The sequence below is a fragment of the Sorex araneus genome, chromosome 7 (genome assembly GCF_027595985.1).
Source record: "Sorex araneus isolate mSorAra2 chromosome 7, mSorAra2.pri, whole genome shotgun sequence".
In the NCBI taxonomy this organism is placed as follows: Eukaryota; Metazoa; Chordata; class Mammalia; order Eulipotyphla; family Soricidae; genus Sorex; species Sorex araneus.
Window position 1 is genome coordinate 14776814 of NC_073308.1, and position 24804 is coordinate 14801617.

The window sequence follows — 24804 nt, forward strand, 5'->3', positions numbered from 1 at the left end:
CTTTCATCAGTCTGTGAGTTTGTCCTTATGTTGATTTACGGGATCCTCAGAACAAGATGAGCCTATGGACAGAAAAGTATAGTATGGTGTATGTGGTGTGGACACAGGAAGAGTTTAATAAATGTTGCTTTCACACCAAAAAAAAAAAAAGCTCACAGATTGGAAAGGAAGAAAATTGTCTTTGTTGTTGACGTGGTGGTCTCTGCCAGGAATTGGCAAAAAGAATCTCCTGGAACTAAGAAGCAGTTATAGCAGAGGAGGATGTGATATAAAAGCATACCCACTTTCTTACATACCAGCAATCAATAACAAAGGAAATTTGAAATGAGCTACTCTGTTACTGAGGTACCTAGTTATAAATCTCATAGTCTATACCATTAATATTCTGAAAACTGCAAAATTCTGATGAGAGAAATGGGGAAAAAGCACCTGTGGTATCCTGATGTGCAAGACTTCTTGATGACAGAGTTTGGCGTTACTCAGTATTTCATTTTCTGTTCTGTAGCACTTGTATTTCAGTACAGTTCCTTTAGCGTTCAGTGTACTGTAATTAATAGAAATCCATGAACAGATCAGAGTAGTGAAACACTGTGGTGGTTTGTGACCACTACAGTGACCAGCAGGATTCTGCTGCAGCCCGGAGTTTGTGCTTCCTTGGAGTCCTCCCAGCCACATGTGCCACTTGTTTTACGAACTCTTAGATGCTTTCAGACTGGACTGGACTAGTAAAATGGCAAAACTATAGAAGTGATCTTCACAGTTGCTTATTAAGGCATCCTAAATTGAAATAGATGTCATTGCTGTCTCTGAGTGAGAGCTCAGGATACCCATGTGCTTCCTGGGAGATGCTGTTGTAATTTCCCCAGCAGTTCTGTGCTCCTCTCTGCCCCTCCCGCACTGAGACTCAGTCAGCCCCCACTGTTCTTCTCTGCCTATGGTGCTTAGAAAGAAACCATCTCCTTGGATGGTTTCTTTGGATAGTTTTGCCAGAGCTGGAGTTAATGGGCCAGAGAATCTGACGCCTGTCGAAGCCTTGCAGGCCATCATCTTGACCAAGTGTTTAGGTCCCTGTGAATCACATAGGGAAGAGCCTTGCTCAAAAAGGACATTTCTACATGAACACTGGGATTAGTTGTGTTTTGTTTTTTGGGGGCCATACCTAATAGGCTCAGGGCCTATTCCTGACTCTTTGCTTGGGACATCACTCCTGGAGAGTTTGGGGGACCCTGTTATGTCAGGGGAGGGGGCCTTCTGTGTGCCAAGCCAGTGCTCCAGTCCACCAAGCTCTCTCCCCCTAGTTACTGTTTTTATACACAGTTTTAATTGTTAATGAGATCTTCCTTAGGAAACGTTTATTGACTTTTAAAATATACTTCCCCTGTATTTTATTTTCTATTTTAGTGATACATTAATAATATTAATGATAGTGATAAGATTAATAATAGTGATCACTGTCATCCTGTTTACTCATCAATTTGTTCGAGCGGGCACCAATAACATCTCTCATTGAGAGACTTATTGTTACTGTTTTTGGCATGTCGAATTCGCCACAGGTAGCTTGCCAGGCTCTGCCGTGTGGGCTACATACTCTCAGTAAGTTGCCAGGCTCTCCGAGAGGGGTGGAGGAATCAACTCAGGTTGGCTGAGTGAAAGGCGAAAGCCCAACTGCTGTGCTATGCTCCAGCCGCTGGAGCGATAGATAGCACAGCAGGTAGGGTGTTTGCTTTGCACGCGGCTGACCAGGGTTCGATTCCCAGCATCCCATATGGTCCCACGAGCACCGCCAAAAGTAATTCCTGAGTGCAGAGCCAGGAATAACCCCTGTGCATCGCCCCCCCAAAAGTAATTCCTGAGTGCAGAGCCAGGAATAACCCCTGTTGTGTGACACCCCCCCAACAGCAACAACAGAAAATAATAGTGATAGATTATTAATAATAGTAATACAATAACAATAAAATATGCTCACTGTATAGTATTGTGTGTGATTTTATGTGTGTATGTACACATGTATATATTATGTATATGGTTTTTGGGTCACAACCGGCAGTACTTGGGGCTGGCTTCTGACTTTACTCAGGGGTCACTCCTGGCAGTGTGCAGGCCAGGATTGAACTGGATTGGCCACATGCAAGGCAAGTGCCTTACCCCAACACTGTCTCTCTGCTGACTAGATCAGGTTTAATGATTTTGTTTGTGTGTACAGTTTTTGGGCTGTACCTGGCTGTGGCTCAGGTCTTACCCCTAGCTCTGCACTTAGGGATCACTCCTGAAGAGCTGGGGGAACATATGCTGTGTCAGGGATTGAACCTGAGTTGGCTGCATACAAGGACTTATGCCCTATCACTATTTGGCCCCTTAAATACATTGTTGACTTGTTTCAGAGGGCAGTGAAAACTCTCTTCTTTGTTTTCTTTTTTATTTACTTACCTTTTAGGTTTTTGGGCCATACCGTCACCCAGTTGTACTCAGGTCTTATTGCTGACTTTGCTTTCAGGGGTTTCTTCCTAGCAGGGCTTGGGGGACCATATGGGATGCTGGGGATTGAACCTGGGTCGGCCACATGCAGGACAAGTATCCTACCTTCTATGCTATGGCTCCAACTCCTCTTTTATTTTCTGTGATGGTGCTAGAGGAAACTGCCCTGGCCGTGAATAAGGAAGGGTTTGGGGTATGAGTTTCAAGATTTCAGGTTCTCTGGATCTGCATTCCTGCTGTCCTGTAGTCCGGAGACTTGTCAGGGCGTGTTGGTCTGTTTCCTGTGTGCTTCAGAATACTCGGGAGTGTAAAATATTAATCATTATCACAGACTGGTCCCATGTGCTACAGAAGTACAAAACTCATTAAGCATGAGAAAAAGTAAAAGCAGTTAAACTTTCTTGCCCTCGGGATTGGAACGGGTGCTCTGAAGGCGCCCTCTATTGATGGGCCCGAGACATGGCTGTCACTGATCTTCATCCTCACGGGATAGTGTGCAGGAGCTGAGGGGTGGCTGTGCCGATTCTGAACACTGTCAGTCAACCCTCTGATGTGTTCGCTGCTTTTCAGGAATGGATTTCAGTTTTCATGGACTATTTGATTTGAACACATTTGTAGAACATATGTTGCCACAGAGTGAGAGTATTAAACCAGGGTGTGAATGGACAGTTTATATTAGCACTGGAGTAGTATGCTTCTCTAGCACATGCAAATAAGAAGGAACTAAAGCTAACTACAGTGGATAATACTTTTAATCAAATTAATTTTTATCTAAAGTTTGAAGTGCCAAGTCACTCTCCCAGATGAACTTAAGAATTCAAAACAGAGAAAATAGAAGAAGTGGTTTCATTATGGAATTGAATGGCAGGAGCTGAACTTGGGCCTATAAACTCAGAACTTCAGAGTTTTAACCTCTATTTAGTATAATCTCTTTGTGGCCTTGGGCAAGTTGCTTCTGTAAAAACAGAAAACAGACAACCCAGATGAGGCTGACAAAGGTGGAGGGAGCGTTGAAAGCACTGGGATCTGAGAAGAGCCTGCTAAGTGCTTGTTTCCCTGGCTCTTCACTGTTCCTGCTTGAAAACCAGCTTCTCTGTCTTTTATACTCTGCCTTCTGCTGGCTATATTTTTATCTAGTTTTAATACAAAGACACACCGTGTCCTTTGGGAGCAGGTTTGATGAAGCTATAGATGTGCAAGCCTAGGATTCAAAAATTATATAAGGTAGAACTCTTCATATATGTGTATATGTTATGTGTGTACATCTTTATGAAAGTTGTTTCTGTGGGGACTTCATTGTTCACTAAGTCGTACCCTGGTATGGAACATCACGGCGGAGCCTCTCATTCACTTAATAGGCTTAATAGGAATGTAAGAGACAAGGTTCTCGGAATGTGCGTTCAAGTTTGTGGTTGCAGTAATTGCTCCCTAGACAGTGTTCTGGAGAATAGCATGTATTTCACATTACTCTAGGGCAGGGCTACATTTAGCTATTTGTTTAAAGAGAAATGATTGGTTTTTGGCCAAGCAACATTTCTGTGGGAATTGGAGAAAGATTTTTCAAAATTATGTCATTCTTTCTGGGGCCAGAGAGACAGTTCAGAGGGTAGGCCGCTTGCCTTGGACAAAGCCGACCTGGGTTCCACCCCTGGCATCCCATATGGTCTCTGAGTGCCACCAGGAGTGATTCCTGAGTGCAGAGCCAGGAGTAACCCCTGAGCATCACTGGGTGTGGCCCTAAACAAAACAAAACAAAAACCAAAATCATGTCTTTTTTTTTTTTCTTAAGAATTTTATTTTATTGAATCACCATGTGGAAAGTTACAATGCTTTCAGGCTTAAGACTCAGTTATACAATGCTGAAACAACCATCCCTTCACCAGTGCTTATATCCCACCACCTAAAAAAAAAACAAAACAGCACACTACACCTCCCATCCCGCCCCCCACACCCTCCCTCCTGCCTTGTAACTGATAAATTTCACTTTACTTTCTATTTATTTTGGTTACATTCAATATTTCAACACAAACCTCACTATTATTGTTAGGAGTACCCCACTAGAGTCAGACCTGTTGTGAAGAGATATAAGGTCGCACGGTTTTGGATTTCTGTACTTTAGCAACTAAGTCCAGGGAGATTTCTTCCAGATAATGGATCATTGGAAGCTTGTAAACCCCATCTGTGGTCGTCATAATATGGCGGTCACCACGCCCTTCACCCCCGGCAAGGAAGAAGGGGGGTGGGGGGGAGAGAGAGAGAGAGAGAAAGAAAAAAAAAAAGAAAAAAAAATACCTTTTCCCTCCTGGGCAGGCATGGGGCCGCGGCTTAGTTCTCAGTTTGGAGACATTCTGCGAGGAGCTGCCCATGCCGATGTCATGCTCATGCAGCTACGGAGAGGCCGCACACATGTGCGGCCGCAGGGATCACATCTTGGCGGCAGCAAAATCATGCCTTTCTTTTCTGATTTTGACAATACTTTTTCTTTCTTTCTTTCTCTCCTTCCTTCCTTCCTTCCTTCCTTCCTTCCTTCCTTCCTTCCTTCCTTCCTTCCTTCCTTCCTTCCTTCCTTCCTTCCTTCCTTCCTTCTTTCTTGCTTTCTTGCTTTTTGGGTCACACCTGGCGTTGCACAGGGGTCACTCCTGGCTTTGCACTCAGGAATTACTCCTGGTGGTGCTCAGGAGACCATATGGGATGCTGGGAATCAAACCTGGGTTGGCCACGTGCAAGGCAAATGCCCTACCTGCTGTGTTATTGCTCCAGCCCCTTGACAACAGTTTTTCAAAGGAGACTTTGCCAACTCTATTCCAGTGTGTCTGAGAAATGCAATGGAGTCTAATGACTGACCTTTGAGTTTTGTCTAAATTCTTTGTATTTGCAAATCTGTTTTGGCACCACCTAAATATGCATATTTTTAAAAAATATTAGGACCCATGATATATTTATATATTGAATTACAACATTCACTGTCTTTCCATAGTACAGGAACCACACGGGCCCTGTGTGTGGATCCCTGGTTCGATCCCTGGCACTGCAGTTTCCAGAGTACTGCTGGGTGTGACCCCAAGCACCCTCCCCAAATACAGTCTTTTTGCTTGTGTATAGGGAATCGATGAGGCATGCCATGGGAACAGCTGAGCTCATGCAGGGTGTGTCTACCCCAGCACAGCCCTGCAGTGGGTCTTAGGCACCTGGAGGCCACATTTGCTCAGGGGCAGGCAATTGGGTTTCCTCATGACCTTTCTCTAGGCCTCCTTGGTTTTGAGGTAGCTTAGAATTACTTCCCTGTGGATGCTTAAAAGGACTAAAATATTGCACCAAGAAAAGAATTAATGCAAACAATGCTTTTGCAGGTATCAGGAGGTGTCAGCAGATTTGGGGCCACATCTGGCAGTGCTCAGGGCTTACTCCTGATTCTCTGCTCACGAATCACTCCTGGTGGTTCTCAGGGCTTACTCTGTCTCTGTGCTCAGGTATCAGGCCTGGTGGGGTGCCAGAGTTGTTTGTGTGCGAGGTAAGTGCCCTAACTGCTGTACTATACTGCTGGCCCCCTATTGACTATTCTAGAGCCAAGAAATAAAAGGTACTTTTTTGTATTACTTAATTTTTTGTTGTTGTGGTCCTGAATTAAACCCAGGTCTCATTCCTGCATGCACGTGACCACTGAGCCACCTCTGGGTCCTAAAGATGTTTTCTCAGTTGATCGCCCTCTGACTGTGTCAAGCACATGGAAGCTTCACATAAGATTGGTACGTTTCTTGTGGGCTGTATAGGAAAGCGTCACATTAGCGCATCTCCTTTCAGTGAGCTATGTAGGAGCAGCTGTGGAGCCGGCCTTGGAGTCTCTAGCTATTTTTGGAAAGACACCACAGTATTTTGTTTCTGTATGCAGTACTGTGGTAAACCATAATTATAACCTAAAAGGCCATTTTTAAGTAGTGAGAAATTGGGGTTTTTAATTGGTATGTTAATGAAACCTCCTCTCCTAGCACACTTTTCTTTGGGTCATGTTTGATTGCGGGAGCCCGAGACAGAGCTGCCCAAGGAAAGCCGGGTAAATAAAATATTGTTCCTGTTACTCAGAGACTGATGAACACGCCTTCATTTTTTATATCTTATTTTGAATAAATAGGTTCTTTAACAGATGACTATTTTTTCTTAAAGAATAATCACTGCGTCCCTAAGCAGACCATTTGTCATGTTTTCTCCTCTCGCTGTCTCTTTGTTCTGCCCTGGAGTGCACCGTGACCTTGGGGGGTGTTGCAGGGGGACAGCCGAATGGTTCCCGATGTCCCGTATTTTCCGGTTGTTTGCCTGTTGCTTGCCTCTGGCTCTGGAGGCCTGGTGCTGACTGAGGCAGTGTCTCCTCTGTCTCTCATCTCGGGCTTTGATGCCTGTGTTCTGAAGGTGGCACCGTGACTTCGGGTGGTAGCAGATGGTGAACCTTCAGGCTGCCACAGGCTATCTGGGCGCTAAGTTGGAAAGTTCCCGTTTGATGAAGAATCAGTAGTGCATATGAAAGAGCTCTCACTGCTGAAATAGCTTTTAATTAAAAAATTAGCATACCGGAACCTTTGCTAATGGGTGGGCATTTAAGGAAGTATAGAAGTTGATGTTTTCTTAGAAGCTAGTTATTTACCAGCCTGGCTTTGTGTTGCCTGCTCTTCCACCAGTCTGGCACCCATCCTGCCCGGTCTGCCCTTCTGAGTGAATGTTGTGTTGAGAAGCATTTAAGACCCTGGGTGGTGTTTGGGACTTCAGATTAGAATGGATGTGGGTGCTGAGTGCCACCGGCATGCAGGTCTGCTGGGCTTTTCTGTTGTGTCTCTCCAGGGCATTTCTAGGTTATGGAAGAAGGGAGACCTTAACCCGCCTCAGAGAGTGTGCGCCCGGTCCCGGTGGGTCGGGGATGACTGGCTGTAACCGCCTCAGAGACAGTGCCCGCCTCAGAGAGTGTGTGCCCGGTCCCGGCGGGTCGGGGATGTCTGGCACAGCTGTCAAGCCACAAGGCAAAGTTTCTATGGATGGCTTGTACACCTCCCGGCCAAGTGCTCGGTCCAACAGCACTGGATGCAGGGCGTTCTCCCCGTTCCCCTTCAGTCTTAGTGACCCTTTCATGCTCTTCTCTGCTGAAAATAGATCTCCAGAGTAGGAAATGTCCTTCTGCTCTGCGGTTCCCCTCCCCTCTCCTCCTTGCACCCCATCCTGCTTCAGTTCTCAGCAGGGAAGCAGCCTGGAGGGATGCACGTGCGCTCCCCTGCTCCTGTTCCTGCCTGTGTGGGACTCAGGCAGCCTGGGGTGGGCTGGTAGCTGCTGCTGCAGAAACCGTCTGGGAGAACTGGTCTCCCAGGTCACCTGCACTCTCTCTTGTTTCATGGTTTTTGATTCTGGATGACTCTGGAACAAAGTAGGAGTCGAACGCACTTGGCCACCATCAGGACACAAAACGAAAGGAGTTTTTAGCATTGAGTGCAAGTAGCATTTGGTTCTCATTTGGTGACATCCTGGGTGCTCTGGCTTTGCTCTTCAGAGCATTGGGGCAGAATAGCGGGGCTGGCTTCTGTGATGTGGGCAGGAGGCCCCCCTCAGCCTGACTGGAAATGCTCCAGTTTAGCTTGGTCTGCTTTGCTGGGCCCCGCCAAGGTGGTTCCCGCAGAGACCCTGGAAGGAAAGGCATCGATGGCAGAGTTGGGCCGTGTGCCCTCCCGGGCTGCTCTGGGACCTTCTCCTGTGGCCTGTTATTCCTCAGGGATCCCAGCAGTGTGGCTGGCACCCTGGAGACCATGGGCACAGACTGAATGTTGGGGCTAGCTGGGTGTGTTCAGGAGGCTGTTCCTGTAGCTTCTCCAAGTTGCTCTGGAGCCCAGGGCAGTGGGGGCCTAGAGTCGCCCTAGCAGGTGCCCTCTGCTCGGAAGGCAGGCATTTTTACTGAGACACAGGGGTCCAGGTCATTCTTAGAGACGTAGCCAAGAAAGCTGAGAGTGACTGCCTCTCTCGCTGTCCCCTGCAGCTGTGGCTGCGTGGGTGCTCTGCACAGGACTCACTCCCCAGCCATCATCCTGACTCACAGACACAGATCCCTGCCACAGCCCCCAGCCTTGTACCCTCGCCTCTCTGCCACATCTCATCTCGCTGTATTTAAAGACACACTCCTCATGCCCTGTCCACTCTGTGTGGCCTAGTCTGCCCAGGCGGCTCACACCTCGACATTTGACCTTCCCCCACCAGGTCCTGGAAGGAAGAGCTTGGGTCTCGGGGGATGGGGAGGGAGGCCCAGAGAAAAGTCCTCCCACAGTGAGGCAACTGCGCTCTTTCAGCCCGGTCTCCCCAGTTGCAGGCAGAGCCTGGAGTCACCCACTCCTGGACCTGGTGCTAATCCAGTCTGAAAAGGAGGTTGAGAGAAGAAAAGCCATAGGTGGAGGCCCAGCATTCTCAGTGAGCTGTGCCAGCCAGGATACGGATTTCATGACAGTTTTACTTACCATACTTTTTTTTTTTAATCGTGAAATGAAAGATGGTTTGGGGACTTTTAATTGAAAAGACAATTGTGTCCAATTAGTACCAAATTAGGTTTTTGTCTTTATAGAGGTGAGCAGACCCGTGAGCAGTTTTGAAATGGATGTGTGCAAGTCCACAAATGATCAAATTCTGGTTGAGGGTTAAAGAAGCGATTACTCTGTCCTTTATGCTGGCAGCTCTATTACAGATCAGCCTGCTGTCAGTGTTGAAAAAAAGGTTTGGCTCCTTCTGAGCCCTGTGCACGCAGCTCTGATATTAATGCAGCGCCATCACACTGTTCATTAAGAAATGACTTTAAAGGAGGTTGAAGCATGTGTATTTGGAAAGATACAGATGTTAAATGCAGTGCTTTTTCTCTGCATATAGTCGTGTGGCTAACAATTTCCAAGTGGCTAAAGCTCTTGTGAGCAAGCATGCTGGGGCATTAAGAATGGTCCTATAAATAACTTTAAGAACTGAAGTTGAAGGTGCTTCTTTTAAGGACTATTGTTAACTAAACATTATTGCCAAACAGATGGAAAGCACTCACCAGCCTGATGTTTTTAGGCCTAATTATATTATCACCAGCCCTGTACGGCTCAGTTGAAGAGGTGTATCCAGAGGCCAATTTATAATCATTTAGTCAACACCTGTTTGGGAGAAACTGACAGTCAAAGGGCACATTTCAAAAAAATCACATATGTTCTTGTGTTCATTGCCGCAGTGTGAGCCGGCGTCTAGTTGTGCACAGGCCGGGAAGGAAGGAAGTCTGTGGGAACATAGCAGCCTTCCCGTCTGCCAGACCCATCTTCCTTTGGCCCTTTTATCCCCTCACTTCATGCTTCCTGGCCAGATGGGACCTGCAAAGAGATCGCACCTGATTTACACCTGCCTGCCCGGCCCCTGCCTTAGTGCGGCTTCACCTGGTCCTGTGCCCACTGTTGTGAGGCCGGTCTCATCCTGGTAGGATTGGCCTGGGGGGCTTCTTGAGTTGGCCCTGGGTGTGCCCTGGTGCCTTGGAGACCTCGAAGGCCCCTGAGCCTCCTCTGCAGAGCGGACTGTGGTGGAAGGCCAGTGTCCAGCTCATGTTCTTGCTTGTGTTCCTCCAAGGTCCTGGGTGCAGCAGGGCGGGAGAACACAGTGCCCTCCGCGGAGGTTGGTTTCCCTCGTGGGCAACTTGGATTCAGTTGCTGAAAGCTTTATCTTGTCGTCCCACTCTCCTTCCCTTCCTCTCAGCCTGCCCTTCTGCTGTCTGCCAGGGACACCTCCCTGGGTTCAGTTTCTTAGACTCACCCAGACCTCTCAGTCTTTGAGGGGCCAGGGACAGGTCCCCCCGCCTATCACCCCCGCGGATGCACATGTGCACACACCATACTGCGTGGTCCTGGCTCTGGTCTTGGGTGTTACTCTTGGAGGTGCTTGGGAGGGCCGTGTGGTGCTGGGGGTGGAACTGGGGTGGGCCAAATGCAAGACAAGTGTCTGACCTGATGCTGTCCTATCTCTCTGGGCCTGGAGAAACCTCTTCCCCGTGTTTGGTCCTGACTGTTTCCTGAGTCCCATTCTCCTGCAGCTTGCCTGCTACCTGCCAGTGCCAACAGGATCCACTCACAGGCTTCCCACAGATCTCCCACTGCAGCTGGGCCTTTCTCCCACAACCTGTCAGTGCAAAATTTGAAGCTGCTTGGGGTGGACAGTTGCTGAGGGGTGAGAACTACGGTGAGGGGGGGGGTATGAGAAGGGTGGTGTGTGGGTGACGAGAAGCTGTTCCTGTGTGAGAGATAAGTCACCACTGAGCGTGTGAGATGAGACGTGTGTGCGGGGACAGGGGGTCGAGGTGAGATGTCACTGTATCTGGGGCAGGGCCGCATTGGCAGAGTCACATGGCAGAGGTTGCGTGGGGCTGTGGCCAGTCTGGGCAAGGAAGGGCTCAGCAAGTAAGTGGCAGGCCGGGGCAGAAGGCCAGGCTATTCCATGGGATGAGTTTGCGCCCCCCATTCTCCTCCTCTCTCATGCTCCTACACTGCAGTCCTGGCAGGGATGGGTGTGGGGAGTACAGGTCTGTCCCTGGCCAGCTCTCTCTCCCCGCTGGGGAGGTCAGCAGGGCCCTAGGGGGAGGTGTCCTGCTCGGCACCTGATGCTCGGGTGCTGGGTGTCAGTGTCACTCACCTGACACTTGGGTGAGTGTCAGGAGGAAAATGGGGATGTCAGCAACTCCTAGACTTTTGGTTTTGGAGTCTGAACTGACATTTTATTATGAATTTGATGATGGATATGCAGGGCATAGAGGGCTCTGTTGCCAGTTACGGTCCCAAGTAAGAGCACACCTCAATGGTCTCTTCATAGTCTAGACTGGAGACTTGTATGTCATTATTAAAATAAAAGAAGCTTAGCTGAGGTACGTTCTTTTGCCTGGGGATGGAGCCAGGGTCTCACACATGCAGGTGAGTGCGCTTCTGCCCAGACATAGGCCCTCATCCCCACCACGAAATTGTTTTTGATCATATAGGTTTTGTAAGGAAAAACATTTAAAATAGTCTTTATTTTTCTTCATTATTTCTTATAAAATATTAAAAAAAAATCCAAGATACATAGTCACGTTTTAAAAATTCGGCATTTATAGAAAAGGAAACCATAATAAAGTCCACTTTAGGTAAGACAATTTTAATTCTGTGATCAAGAGGCTTTAAAAATTGATTCAGAAATTAGCAGTCTGAGGGGAGGTCAGTTCCAGAAGCTCCCTCTTCCCATCTTTCAAACATAGTTTCAGGAGTCATGAGTGAATGTTTTGTGGTGTTGTGAATAAATATCATTCATATCTTCCACATAGGTTTTACTTGTAATGGACACAAGGACAGAACAGACATTCATTTTAAAAGTAAGTACAATTTGTTTTTTGTTTTTTTTTTGCTTTTTGGGTCACACCCGGTGATTTTCAGAGGTTCCTCCTGGTCCTGCACTCAGGAATCACTCCTGGCGGTGCTCGGGGACCATATGGGATGCTGGGAATCAACCCAGGTCAGCCGGGTGCAAGGCAAAAACGCCCTACCTGCTGTGCTATCGGTCCAGCCTCCAAGTAAGTACAATTTGTATTTTTAATGATGTAGACTTTTTTTTTTTTGAAACTCTGTTTTGAGAGAAGACACCCCGGTCTGTGTCTGGTGAGAAGTGTTCACTTCACCTCCTGTCTACCAGTCACAGCTGACACATAGGCTACAGGCTGCGGGACTTACTGCATGATGGTGAAAAAGAAGCGGGGAGTCCCAGGACAGCTCCACGTTGGCATGGTTTAGCCATACGCCCATGGTTTGTGATATTCATACATGGTCTCTAACGTTTGCACATGATCTGACAATCACACACACGGTCTGTGAGATCACACACCTGCCTGTGACAGTCACACTCATGACATCTGTGACAGTTACTAGCACGGTTCTGAGAGGATCTTACACATGGTCTGTGAGGATCGACACTATGATGGTTACATGGTCTGTAACAGTCGCAAACATCGTCTGTAATGGTACATGCTGTCTGTGATGCCCACACATACTCCTACTTGGACCAGGACTGCAGCTCCTAAGAGCTGAATCTTGCCTCAAGCCTCTTTTACCACCTGTCTTTGAGAAAATGTTACCTCCTAACCTCTCTTTGCTCTAAATTCAATTTTAATCCTATTTATCACTAAATGAACAAGGAGAGAAAAATCCCGTTTTCTGGTTTTGAGTCTGAATTAGAAATGAATCATGACAGCACCTACTCTAAAAATACTTTCATTTAAGCACTGCCACAGCCTCTGGAATTAATTAGCTCCCATTAGCCTAATATTTCTGTGCCTCTACTTGTCGGCACGGCAGTAGTCACATGGGCACATCTGAAACAAGGGTCTTTTTGGGAGGAGATTTGGCCTCCGACTCCTAGCTAGGGTGTGACCCTGAGGTCATGCCCCCCTCTCCTGCCCCCCCAGGAGAACCATGAAGTTCTTAGTGTTGTCGGGCTCAGCCCGGCCCCTCCTTGTGCCCGACCCTGCATCTAAGGAACTGGATGGTGTCTGGCCTGCCTGTGTAGCACTTTGGAGACCAGGAGCTGGAGGCAGGGGGCCCGGGAAAAGCCCTCAAGGGCTTGGTTGGAGAGCCTTGCTGATGGGGACTCTGACCTGTGACATTGGCTGCAGTGGCAGCGCGGTGGCATCTTCTCTGCCTGGCGGTATGCCATGTGCTATCAGTGGGGCCCCCGGGGACAGGGCAGAGAGTGGCAGCTGAGTGGGGCTTGGCCTGGCTGCTGAGCCCCGTGCACAGCAGGCTCCAGCGGCAGCTGGGGGCATGACTGACCTTTGTGCTCTCTCTCAGGGCCTGAGGAAGAGCAGCGCGGGCGGCGGAGGCAGAAGGACCATTATCCCCCGCCGCGTGCCCCACATGGTGCGTCTGCACAAGTACATTGTGTCTGACGAGTCTGTGTTCCTGGTGCTGCAGCATGCTGAAGGTGTGTGGACCGACCTCCCCCGAGCTCAGCTTGGACCCGGAGCCCTTGCCTGTGGGGGGCTTATGTGTCTGCAGGAATTGAGCACATCTCTGTCTTGCCTCCCACTCACCATCCGGAGAGGACAGGGGCCTTCTTCCCAGCTCTGCCTGCAGGGCCTGGGGCTGGCATGGGTAGGAGGTTCCTGAGCCTTATGCCTCCGCAGATGCCTCTGACATGCAGCTCTGTGTCAGGCAGGGGTTTAATCTTGTTCTCTTGTTCATGCTAGATGACTCTGATGTTCACAGACTAAAATTAAAAGCATCCCCTGAAGAATTAATTAATTCCCTCCTTTTTTAGACGGCCCTGGTATTTGCTTACCGTTTGACACCGCCTAGTTTTCTGATGTGGGTTCTTACTAATATAGCCATTGGCACCCCATGGGCGCAGAGAGGGGCTGCTCTGCGTCCAGACTCTTCAGGCTACTCAGCTTGTAGGAGAGGGAACGGGGGGCTCCAAATGATATTTTGATTCGTTTTTGCCCTTTCACATTTGGATTTAAATATATTTTATTTAGAGTCACAGTACAGCACTTAAATATAGATCACACATTAAAAGTACTACTTTCAGGCTTTTAAGAGGTGTTCTTAAATTAGTAAAACATATTATTTCCCACATTTCATGAAGGTGTTATTATTATTTTTACATCATTGAGAAAAAAAGAATGTGGTTGCTTTGCTAATGAGACATAACCTGTGAGTTCAGTGCATTTTCCTGGGAAAAGGTGCTTTGTGGAATAAGGTAACTCATGCGAGATTTTGGTGGGGGCAATAAACTATTGATATTTTTTATTGTGAAGTAGGCCGGGCCCCCCCTCAGATGGAGGGAGGCCTCCATATGTGATATTTAATAGGAAATTCAGAAGGGGCTGTGTGGTCTCTCAGGTATTAAGAGAGTTAATTGTGTGTGTGAATTGGATGACTAATTCACCTTTGTTCTGACATTATAGACGGCTTTTATCTGAGGATACCAGTGCATTACAGACATTATTGAATTAGAGGTCGTGTCATCCGATCGCCAAATACAGCCACCTCTGGTGTGGAGCTGAGTGACTCGTGTAGTCATAATCCATAATAATTTGGAACAAGGTCAGCAGGATGGAAGTAATCACAGTCATGGTTCTGTTGCCCAGTGTGGATCTTTCTGTAGCATTGTCTGGGACCCTTCAGCCCTAGACTGCCTCTTCTCTGGGCAGCTTCCCCTTCCTTCTCCAAACCAGACTCCATTTCCTTCGTCACGTTCTCACTTTCTCTGCTGCACCCTGAAGCTGACAGTTCAATTGGTTTCACCTTACCTTCATTCTCAAAAAACCCCTTTGGTCTAGAGAGGCAAATTCCAGTATCCCAGCGCTTTGGAGGGCCCACACCATCCTCTCTTCCTTTACTGCTGTCTGGGTCTGACACGAGATCGGAAGGAGCATGTCATGTTGCGATGGTTGGAGGTATTGGGGGGACAGAGGTAGGAGGCTTTGACCATTGAATTCTGGATTATTTCATTGGGGTGGTGATAATAGAGGAACTTATTTGACCCTTCAGTTCAGATGTCTGTTGTTTAAGAGGATTTATGATAATGATACAAAATCTTTTTCCTTATATCTAGGGATGCTGTGGTGGGTGGGGGCACCAGAGCTATAGCTGGTGCTCAGGGAACCATGTATTGCTAGGGTTTGAACCCAGGCCCCACATATGCCAGGCATCCCCAATATCCGATCCAGCTCCCCACACCTGGCTCCCCACATCTGACCCAGTACTCCCACAGCAGGCCAGCACCTCACACCTGGCCCTGCACTCCCATAACCAGCCCAGCATCCTGATGTCTGGCCCTATACCCCGATATCAGGCCCATCACCCAGACCAGCCCGTCACCCATACTGGGCCCAGCAGCCCTTTACCCAGCTCAGCACTGTCTACACATTCTCCCCAGGGCCAGATCTAGCTTTCCTAGTGTAGCTCAGACACTGTCCCAGGATCACCCACCTGGAGTCAGCGTGAGGGCTAGTGGCTGAAACATGGGGTACTTGGAATGGGGCCAGGCCGGTGGCTAACAAGACTCATGGATGTTACTAAGAAGGAACAGTATATTTGTAGGCATAGACTTCATTCATTCAACCGCTCCCCAAGTCATTAGTGGTCAGATTGTTCTCATATGTCTGTGGGCATTTTTGTCAGGGTCCAGGACTGCTCGGGTGCCCATGACTGACTGTTGAGCCGGTTTCCTAACAGACGTACTTTAAAGGAAACACATTTTATCTTGTTCTGTCTGGGGCTACGACCAGTGGTGCTCAGGGCTTATTCCTGACTCTGTGCTCAAGGCTCACTCCTGGCAGGTCTTGGGGGACCATGTGTGACACCAGAGGCTTGAGCCCGGGTCCGATGCCTTCCTGCTGCACTGTCGCTCTGGCCCCAGAGTGTGGATTGCTTTATTTTGATAGAAGCTTGTGAAGCAACAGTAGAGGAACATTGCAGAACTTAATCCTACTCAGTACCCATCATACACAACACTTACCGGACTTAGCACCTCACCATACTCAGTGCTCATGCTCAGTGCACGCCGTGTTCAGCACCCATCATAACCAGTGCCTATTGTACTTGTGCTCTTCAGACTCAGTACTCACCATGCTCGGTCCCTTGTCATAGTGCTCATCAGACCTGGGGTTACATGTGAGGTTCAGTGCAGATGAATTCTGGGAAGAGAAGAGGCAGAGACCTGAGTCCTGGGGTGAGTCTGTCTTGTGCTGGGTATGGGGTCACGGGGACAGAGATCTCGGGGAAGTGATCTGTAGGTTACAGGCCCAGACCCAGAGGAGGTTCTCTGGTGGCGGGCAGTGTGGTGGCGAGACTCAGGAAGGACGTGGAGTGTCCGCATGGCTTCAGCCTTGCTCCCTGGGGCCTGGTCAGAGGAATCAGCGGAGGAAGACCACGACCATGTTCCCTGGGCTCAGAAGCTTGTCTGATACAGGGAGCCTGGGCGAGGGTGGCCGAGACATCCAGGTGGAAGAGGCTCTGGGGCCGAGGAGGGGAGTGTCTGTGCAGTGGCCACTGCTGCTCGGGTGGGCTGGTCGAGGGAGGAACAAAGCGTTTCTTAGCCCTCTCCTGGAGCGCTCTCTGCTGTCTCTGAAACCTCCCCACTGCAGAGATGCCAGCTCTGAGCTGGTGCTGTTCATTCTGGTGCCCCCCTCGAGGCCCACAGCCGGGAGGAAGACACCGTCCATTGCCAGAGGAAGCATTGCTGTAGTATCATGGGCAGTGGTGTGGGGAGGTGTCATGCTCAGTGCCGGCACTGCGGGGTGTCGGCGTGGTCTACTCAGTGTGGCCCGGTGGATTAGTTCCTCTAGAGCAGGTCAGGGATGTTCTGCCTATGGATTGAAGAAGGCTTGTGAAATAGTGCTCTGGCTCTGGTGCTCGATGGGACAGACACAGACATTTCTCATAGGCTGCTGGCCTCCACTGATGGTGAAAATGTCCATAGGGTCCCTGGCAGGACAAGGGACCTTACCCTGCTTTAGAGGAGTTTGAAGACCAAAGAGAAAAAGGTCGATTTTCAGACCTGTTTCCCTTGCTGTACAATACTGAATAATTTACAAAATCTCCTGGAAAAGGGGCCTTTGCACAGGACTGGGCCTCTCTGAGCACCGTAGTCCTCTTATAGGGGAAGTGCCACTTAGATCTTCGCTAAGTTTGCTTTTGTGGTGATTGGTTAAGATGTCTGGAGCCACCTCCACTTTCTTGCAGAACAATTTTAATCGGTTTGACTTTGGTAGTTGGTTAATACCTGTTTTATAGTTTAAAGTATTTAACCATTCTAATTAGGAGGAGAAATTGTTTTTTTATCATGTTTTTTAAATTAATTCATTTTGGGGGGTAGCACCCAGTGGTGCTCAGGAGTTACTCCTGGCTCTGTGCTCAGGGGTCACTTCAGTGGACTCAGAGGACCATATGTAGTGCCAGGGATTGAACCCAGCTTGGCTGTGTGCAAGGCAGGAGCCCTCCTTGGAGCTGGACTGTCATTCTGGCAGGTCTTTGTTGGTCTTAAATAATAAAGGAAAACTAAGCTAACGTTAACTACCCAGTGAGTATTGCTGTCAAACATGGATTTCCGTGCAGTTGTTGGGATTCGGTTTCCATAGGTTTCTGACACGCGTCACAGCACAGACTTGGATGGCAGTGGCCTCCTTCATCCAGGACTGCCCCGTTACCTGTCCTCAGCTCCTTCTACCCGGCCCCCCAACTCTTCTCACTTTGTATGGGGGACGGAAAGTGGACCAGCCTGGCCCCGTCCCAGCTCTCCCCGCTGCGCCTGACTGCTTGTTTCCAGGGAAGGCATGATGTGGCTGTTTCCCCTGCGGGGCCCTGCAGTTTCAGAGCACCGACTCAGGCACTTCTGCAGGGACTAGCGTCTGTACTTGAAACAGTCTCTACACAAACAGATGTTTCTGCGCCCCATCTCAGCCTCCGTTAGAGCAGAGTGCTGAGCGGTGAGGCTACATGGTAGTGTTTTGTCACACAGAGGGAGAAAACTGCTGTGTTGTAAACTTGCGAACAGGTGGTTAGGGAAGGGAGGTGCTGGGGCAAGGTGCTTTTCCATCCTGTGTGAGAGGGTTTGGCCTCATCACCTCTGCGTGCTTTCTAGGAGACTTTTGGTTTTTGTCTAGTAGCACTGTTGCACTGTCATTCTGTTGTTCATCAGTTTGCTCGAGTGGGCACCAGTAACGTCTCCATTCTGAGACTTTTGTTACTGTTTCTGGCATATCGAATACACCTTGGGGAGCTTGCCAGGCACTGTTGTGCGGGCGGGATACTCTCGGTAGCTTGCCGGGCTCTCAGAGAGGGACGGAGGAGTCGAACCCGGATCAGCTGTGTGCAAGGCAAACGCCCTACCTGCTGTATATGGCTCCAGTCCTTTTATCTAGTAAGTAAGCTTATTTAAACTCAAGCTTACTTACCAATAAGTAGGGAGTAATTTGGGATCTTAATGATTCTTTTATTCTCATACTTGTTCGCAGGTGGCAAACTCTGGTCGTATATCGGTAGATTTCTCAGCAGAAGCCCCGAGAACACCCTGGCGGCAGAGGCAGTGGGAGCACACAGCCCGAGGCAAGTCCCTGGCCAGCTGCCTGTGACCAGCCCTCAGGCTGCCGGCGGTGTTGGCCCTGGAGCCTCAGGGACGCCCCTGGGAGCCTTGGCTTTGCCACTGCCGCTGCAGATGAGCCTCCAGCCCAGGTCTCAAGAGGGGAGCCAACTGGACGAGGAGGAGGAGGAGGAGGAGCCTGAGGAAGAGGAGGATGGCCAAGCGAGTTCTCCCCGGTGGTCTGGATCAGGCTCGAGCTCTGAGGAGGGCTGTACATCCAGCTATTCCACGCTGTGCAAAGAGTATGGGCGGGAGCAGGTGGAGCCTGGGGCTCTGAGCGAGGAGCTTCTCTGGAGGCCCGAGGATGGACGGCCCGCCCCCCTGACTGCCGAGAGCCCGCCCCGGGCCTTGGGGCTCGGACTCTGTCCCAGAGACGGTGACTTGGAAGCTGCCTCCTCAGCAGCCTCCCGAGGCAGCCCCCTGGACCTCTTCCGGATTGACAGCAAGGACAGCGCCAGTGAGCTCCTGGGGCTGGAGTTGGCAGAGAGCCCAGGTGACCTGCTGTCCCCTGCCACACGCCCTGGTGGGTGCGAGGACGACTCTGTGCCTGTCATTTCTTTCAAAGACGCTGCTCTGGACGCCAGCCCTGCAACTGAGGAGGGAAGGCCCGACCTCCTGGTCAATCTGCCGGCTGGACTGGAAGCAGCCAGGGTCGTGCCCGTGGGCCCTGCCACCTGCTCGATGCCACCTGCGGGCCTGGGGGACAGCCGACTTCTGGAAGCCCCTGACGTGCTGTGCCTTGGACTCAGCCCCGAGCCCAGTGGAGAGTCTGAGGAAGGGACCACTGAGGAGGGAGGCAGTTCCTTCAGACCCCAGTCCCAGTGGAGGACAGAGGAAGCCCTAGCCATGGGGAGTGTCCTTGCTGCAACTGTTGATAGTGACCAGAAGCTCGGAGAGGTGGGTTCTGCAAGGGGTCCCAGCTGTGCAGAAGAAAGTGGTGGTCAGGCCACCAGCTGCCCAGCTGACCCTGCTGGACACCAGGCAGACACGGACCTTTTCCAGACAGAAGAGGTTCTGCTGTTCGCAGAGCATGCACCCGGCGACAAGGCCTTTGGAAGTCTGGGCCTGCCCTCTCGAGACTCAGAGGCCACGGCAGAGAGCTGGACAGCCCTGACTGGAGATGGGGAAATACACCAGATTTTTGAGGCCCTGGATAAGCAATTAGCCCTTCACGCCAGGTTCTCCATCCCGGAGGGCTGTGTGCAGCGCTGGGCAGCCGAGATGGTGGTGGCGCTTGATGCCTTGCACCGGGAAGGGATTGTGTGCCGCGATCTGAACCCAAACAACATCTTATTGAATGATAGAGGTCAGGAACTTTAGCAAATGCATTTCTTTTTATTCGCTGTTGCTTCCAATTAACTGAGTAGGCGTTTTGTCTTGTAATTAGTATCTTCATTTCCTGTCTGGAGCTTCATCATCAGTGCAGCAGATTCACCCCCAGTAATAGCTTCTAGTGCTTAATGATGCCATTATTCTTAATGATACTGTTTTTAGCCACAAAAGGAGTAATTACAGTTCACTTCTGCAGAAAATGGAAGAGAAAAATGTTTTGATTTCTCCTGTCGTTTTGTTTTTAGGACACATTCAGCTAACGTATTTCAGCAGGTGGAGCGAGGTTGAAGATCCTTGTGACAGCGATGCCATGGAGAGGCTGTACTGCGCCCCAGGTCAGCGCACCCCTAATGCATCCCTCCGAAAAGGGGTGACTCTGGGCTGATTTGTGACCCAGATCAGCACGCCTAACGTCTTTCACCTGAAAAGGGGCAGCTCTGGGCTGTCCTGTGTCCCAGGTCAGCGTACCCCCTAACACTCATCCCAACAGAAGTCAGTTCTTCTCTTGTAGTTTCCGGAGATGCAAGGTGTGTTGGTCTCTCTGGCTTTCCTTGAAGAAAATGTGGGAATGGAGCCTCTGGAATCCATGGTTGTGTGTGTGCGTGTGAGCGCGTGTATGCGTGTGTGCACAGATGTGGTGCCAGTGAGTGCATATGTGCACATATGTGCATGTGTGTGAGAGTGCATGTGCGTGTGCATGTGTGTATACACGTGCATATGGACATGTTCTTGAGCACAAGTGTGTGTGTGTGTGTGCACTCATGTGTCTGCCCATATGTGCATATACATGTGTGTGTGTATGCATGTACGTGCATGCATGTATGTATGCACCTGTGTGTGTAGGTAATGGTGAAAGGAGACTGCTTTTCTTGGAATTGATGCTCCATTCTTTGTGGTTTTAGGGTCTTTCAGGCCCCGGAGCCCCCTTCCATAGGTGTTCCGAGTTGTTCTGACGTAGCACAGAATTCCGAAGGCTGCTGGTGGAGGAGAGTAGAGCCACCCGCAGGGTGACCTGGGGCTTCGTGGTGAGCCCCCTGGGAGCTCAGTGACTGCTGATGGGCCCTTCCCATAGTGGAGAGAGTGTAGTCACTGCATCCTTCCTGCTCTCAGACAAGTAGCCTCTTGGCCAGGTGCTGGACACAAGGTCTTTTTTGCTTCTCCTGTGTTGTTCTCACCTTCCCATAACAGGAGGCTTCTTTTTGGGCCCCTTCAGCCCTCTGCTGCCCAGTGTGGATGCTTCCGCCATGAACTGGGAAATTTCAGTGGGAATCTGTCCCCCACTGGCCTGTGGGGTTGTTTTTGGGCCACCCTGTGTTCACTCTGCCTGCAGAGTTGCTGCCTTCACTCCCTTGCCACTGACTTGCAGAGGGCTTCGGCCTGAGGATGTGGACTGCTCTGCCCAGTTACTGGGCCGTGCCATGCTTGATGCTTTTGCTCTGTGCTTTTGCTGCATAATGGGAGTGATTCTAATTATGAATCCAAGAGCTTTATTGCCTTCATTGATAAGAATTATTCTTGTATTGGGCAGCTGCAAAAGATTTCAACTCATGAAGCAAATATCTTAAACTATTTCCTAAAAAAGGGAGCTGAATTGCCGAATTTCTTTTAGCTCTTTTCCTTTTTTTCCTACAAACATGATGGCTTGCATTTCTTTCCAGGGTCAGTAGAACCGGCCTGCATTTTTAGTTCTTAAATAGAAAATGTTTTAGTGTATTTGAAAAAAAAAAAAACTTGATTAATTGGGGGTGGAGGGGAGCAGAGAGCTAGCACAGCGAGGAGGACGCTTGCCTTGCACGCAGCTGGCCTGGGTTTGATCCCCGGCATCCCACCTGGACCCTCGATCCCCGCCAGGAGTGATGCCTGTTCACACAGCCAGGTGTGAGCACTGAGCCCGGCAGGGCATGGCCAAAAAGTGAAACCAAGCCTGAGCCTGACCAGTTGGTTTAGTTAATGGAATAACAAAAATATCTTCACAGTGACCTTATTATGTTTATGTGTTTTTCATTTATTTTGGTTTTGGTGCCTCGCCTGGCAGTACTTAGGGCTCCCACTGGCCCTATGCTCAGAGGGGTCACTCTTGCTGGGCTCAGGGGAGCAGGGCCTCTTTGCTGGGTTTTTTTTTTTTTTTAAGTTTGATAAGAAATGAAATTTTAGGTCTTAATGTACATGAAGATTTGTCGGTCATAATCAACTTTTAGGATTAAGTTATATATAAAATATAAAATCAAGATTTTAGGATTAAAACTGAGTTCTGGAGTTTCTGTAAATGAGACTGTTAGGCCTTGGTGCCTGGGCCTGGAGAGTGCTTCAGGGAAGCTTGTGCCCGGTGACTCCAGCTCCACGGGGTCACCACATCCGCAGGCCCTAGTCCAGCTGTTGGGCTCTCACTCCGACTGACCACCACTCCCCTGGGTGGTTGGGGACCCCTTTCCATTAGCCCCCCCAGTGTTGTGACATACAGACCTCATGAAAATCACCTGTCCTGGGCATTGTTGGATTGAGAGTGACCCCGCTTCTGGTTCCGTGGTCACCATGCGTGTCTTGTGTGGGGCGGTGCGTGTGCTCTGGGGGCCTAGCCCTGGGCCCGTCCAGTCCTCGCCGTCCCTCCCCTGCCCCAACTGACGCTCTCCTCCTGAAACCGCACTTCTCCTGGCTGGCCAGGAGGTGGCGCTCGGCCATTGATGGATTTCTGCCGGCCCTTCCTGGTGCCCTTCCCTGCAGGCACCTGAACAAAAGCTTCAGTCTGAGCAGGCTTTGTCTGAGCGTCTGGGAGGAATTCAGGCATCGCGACACACATTGGACAGTGGAGAGTCTCAGCCTTGCTGAGGCTGAGGAGTTTATTCTCGCAACAGGATGGAACAATGCCGGTGGTGGCCTCAGCTGCAGGGTCTCACGAGTGAAGCTGCTCTGGGTTGCTTTGGGTCTTTGTGGGTCCGAGAGCCACACGGCTCACTCAGATTGACCCGACTTTGCTTCTAGTGCCAGGGGAGGTAGAGCAAAATTTGTCAGTCCTTGTTTGTCTCAAAACAGTGGCTTAGGGCTTGCTATATAAGAACATAGTAGGCCTCCCCCCTTCCTGGAGGGGCACCTGTCAGCTCTGGGAAACAGGGGCCTGGTGCCCTGGCCACCCTTCAGCACACGGAGGGTTGGGCTCCCCGACTCCAGCCTCCCCTCCCAGGCCACTCCCGAGCATGGCCAGCAGCTGCTGCTCGGCCTGAGACTCAGACGTCACCAGACTGTGCTTCTGTTGAGGGACACATGACCTCTTGCACCCACCCCCTCCTGGGAATTCTTATCTATTTGTCCCGAAAACATCGCCCACTGCCTGTGCTCTGGGGTATCAACTGTGGATCTTTCATCTTGTGGATGGTGTGCCTTTTATTTTTGAGAAAAATTCCAGTAACAGATTCGATTGACATGGGCAGAAACTTGGGCACGTGCCAAGCCAGCAGGGGGCCATTATTCTACTCTATAAATAAGTTTAAAGAAGAAAAAACACACACAGGAACCTGTGAATCAACATGTTTTCATCTAATTGAGGGGAAAGCAAGAAGATAAATTTTGAAATGCAAATGATCCCCTTCTGTTCTTTAAGTTTAGTTTCTGCTAACTTGGCGATCTTGGGTTCTAAACAGCTATAGTCTTTGCAGTGACGCCCCAAGGACTCTCCACAGCTTGACTTCCAGACCAGAGGAAGAAGTTTTTTTTAAAAACTACCCCCCCAGATTTTTAATTTCCTTTTCCAAAAAATATATTAAAAGGAACAATTCAGGCAGCAGAAAGACAAAAACAGTGGCGTTTTCTCTGTCCGACATCTGTGGAAACGGCACACACATCAATGGCTGCAGCTGCCGGCCAGCCTGGTGCCTGGGGAATACCAATGTGATCGCCGGGAGTGGGGCCCTGTGGGCCGTGGGGTCACAGAAGGCTCCCAGGAAGGTCCATCCCCAGCAGACATGGGTCGCAGGAACTGCCTCTTCACATGCTGGGAACTCAGACCGGTGGCTTGAGGACAGTGAGTGGGCGGCAGCCTGGGACATTCCCGGTCACCGTTACTGTTTTCTTCAGGAGATCCTGCAGAATAAAAAACTGGAGCAAATTGGTGTTCTCCAGAAAATGTCCTTGTACTCACCCTGGCTGTCATCCTGTTGTCGTCCATACACATACAGGGATGCAGACGCCAAGGATTCTAAGTGTCTTGTCTACTGTTTCAGTGAGGACTATCAGAGTGAGTTTTCATTAATAGCATCCCAACTAAAAGGGAAAAATAGAAGTCAGGGAAGTAATTTTTCCTTATACTAGTATTTTTTTTTCCCTTAGACTTGACTCTCATCCATTAAAGCAGCGGCCAGCAAATAAGACCTATAATATTAAGCATATGAAATGCAAAAGGCTACATCTGAAAGTTTAATATGCAATCTACATGAGTGCTTAAATTGTTTATGTGTTTGTTCTTATGCTAATCCAGTCACTTCAGCGCCCGTTATAGTCTTCACAGGTTGAGACAGATCCTTTCCTCCGTCCTTCACCTTCATTTTCCACCCCATTATGCGCTCTTACAAGTGCTTGAAATCTACATGGCTGTTTCTCATTGAATTCTTCTCAGGCTTGAGACTTTGTAAGTGAAAGTGTGTGCAAATTGAAGGAGTCCAAAATGCATTTTAGCAAGTGCATCCCATCTCCATGCTCCCAGATGTCAAATCACCCCTTTGCCTTCCTCTCTTCTGCGATTTCACACTTGGAAGCACCTCACAGCTGTCAACGAAAGTGAAACAGATACCGTGCTGTAGCCTCTGCAGAATTAAGTTTCCGAGCATAGCGCCCCAGAATGGCTCCTCACCTGCATATCCTCCCAAACCCACA

General features: G+C 49.5%; 1 protein-coding gene across 2 annotated transcripts in view; it reads left to right on the forward strand.

Moving 5' to 3' along the window:
• The window catches only part of RPS6KC1 (ribosomal protein S6 kinase C1), a 100687-nt gene that overhangs the window by 59772 nt on the left and 16111 nt on the right, over positions 1-24804 (forward strand). For both annotated transcript variants that reach the window (XM_055144464.1, XM_055144465.1), the window contains 4 exons: positions 11798-11845; positions 13314-13446; positions 18485-19915; positions 20187-20276. In XM_055144464.1, coding sequence (XP_055000439.1) covers positions 11798-11845; positions 13314-13446; positions 18485-19915; positions 20187-20276 — 1702 coding nt within the window. The remainder of the gene's footprint in view (positions 1-11797; positions 11846-13313; positions 13447-18484; positions 19916-20186; positions 20277-24804) is intronic.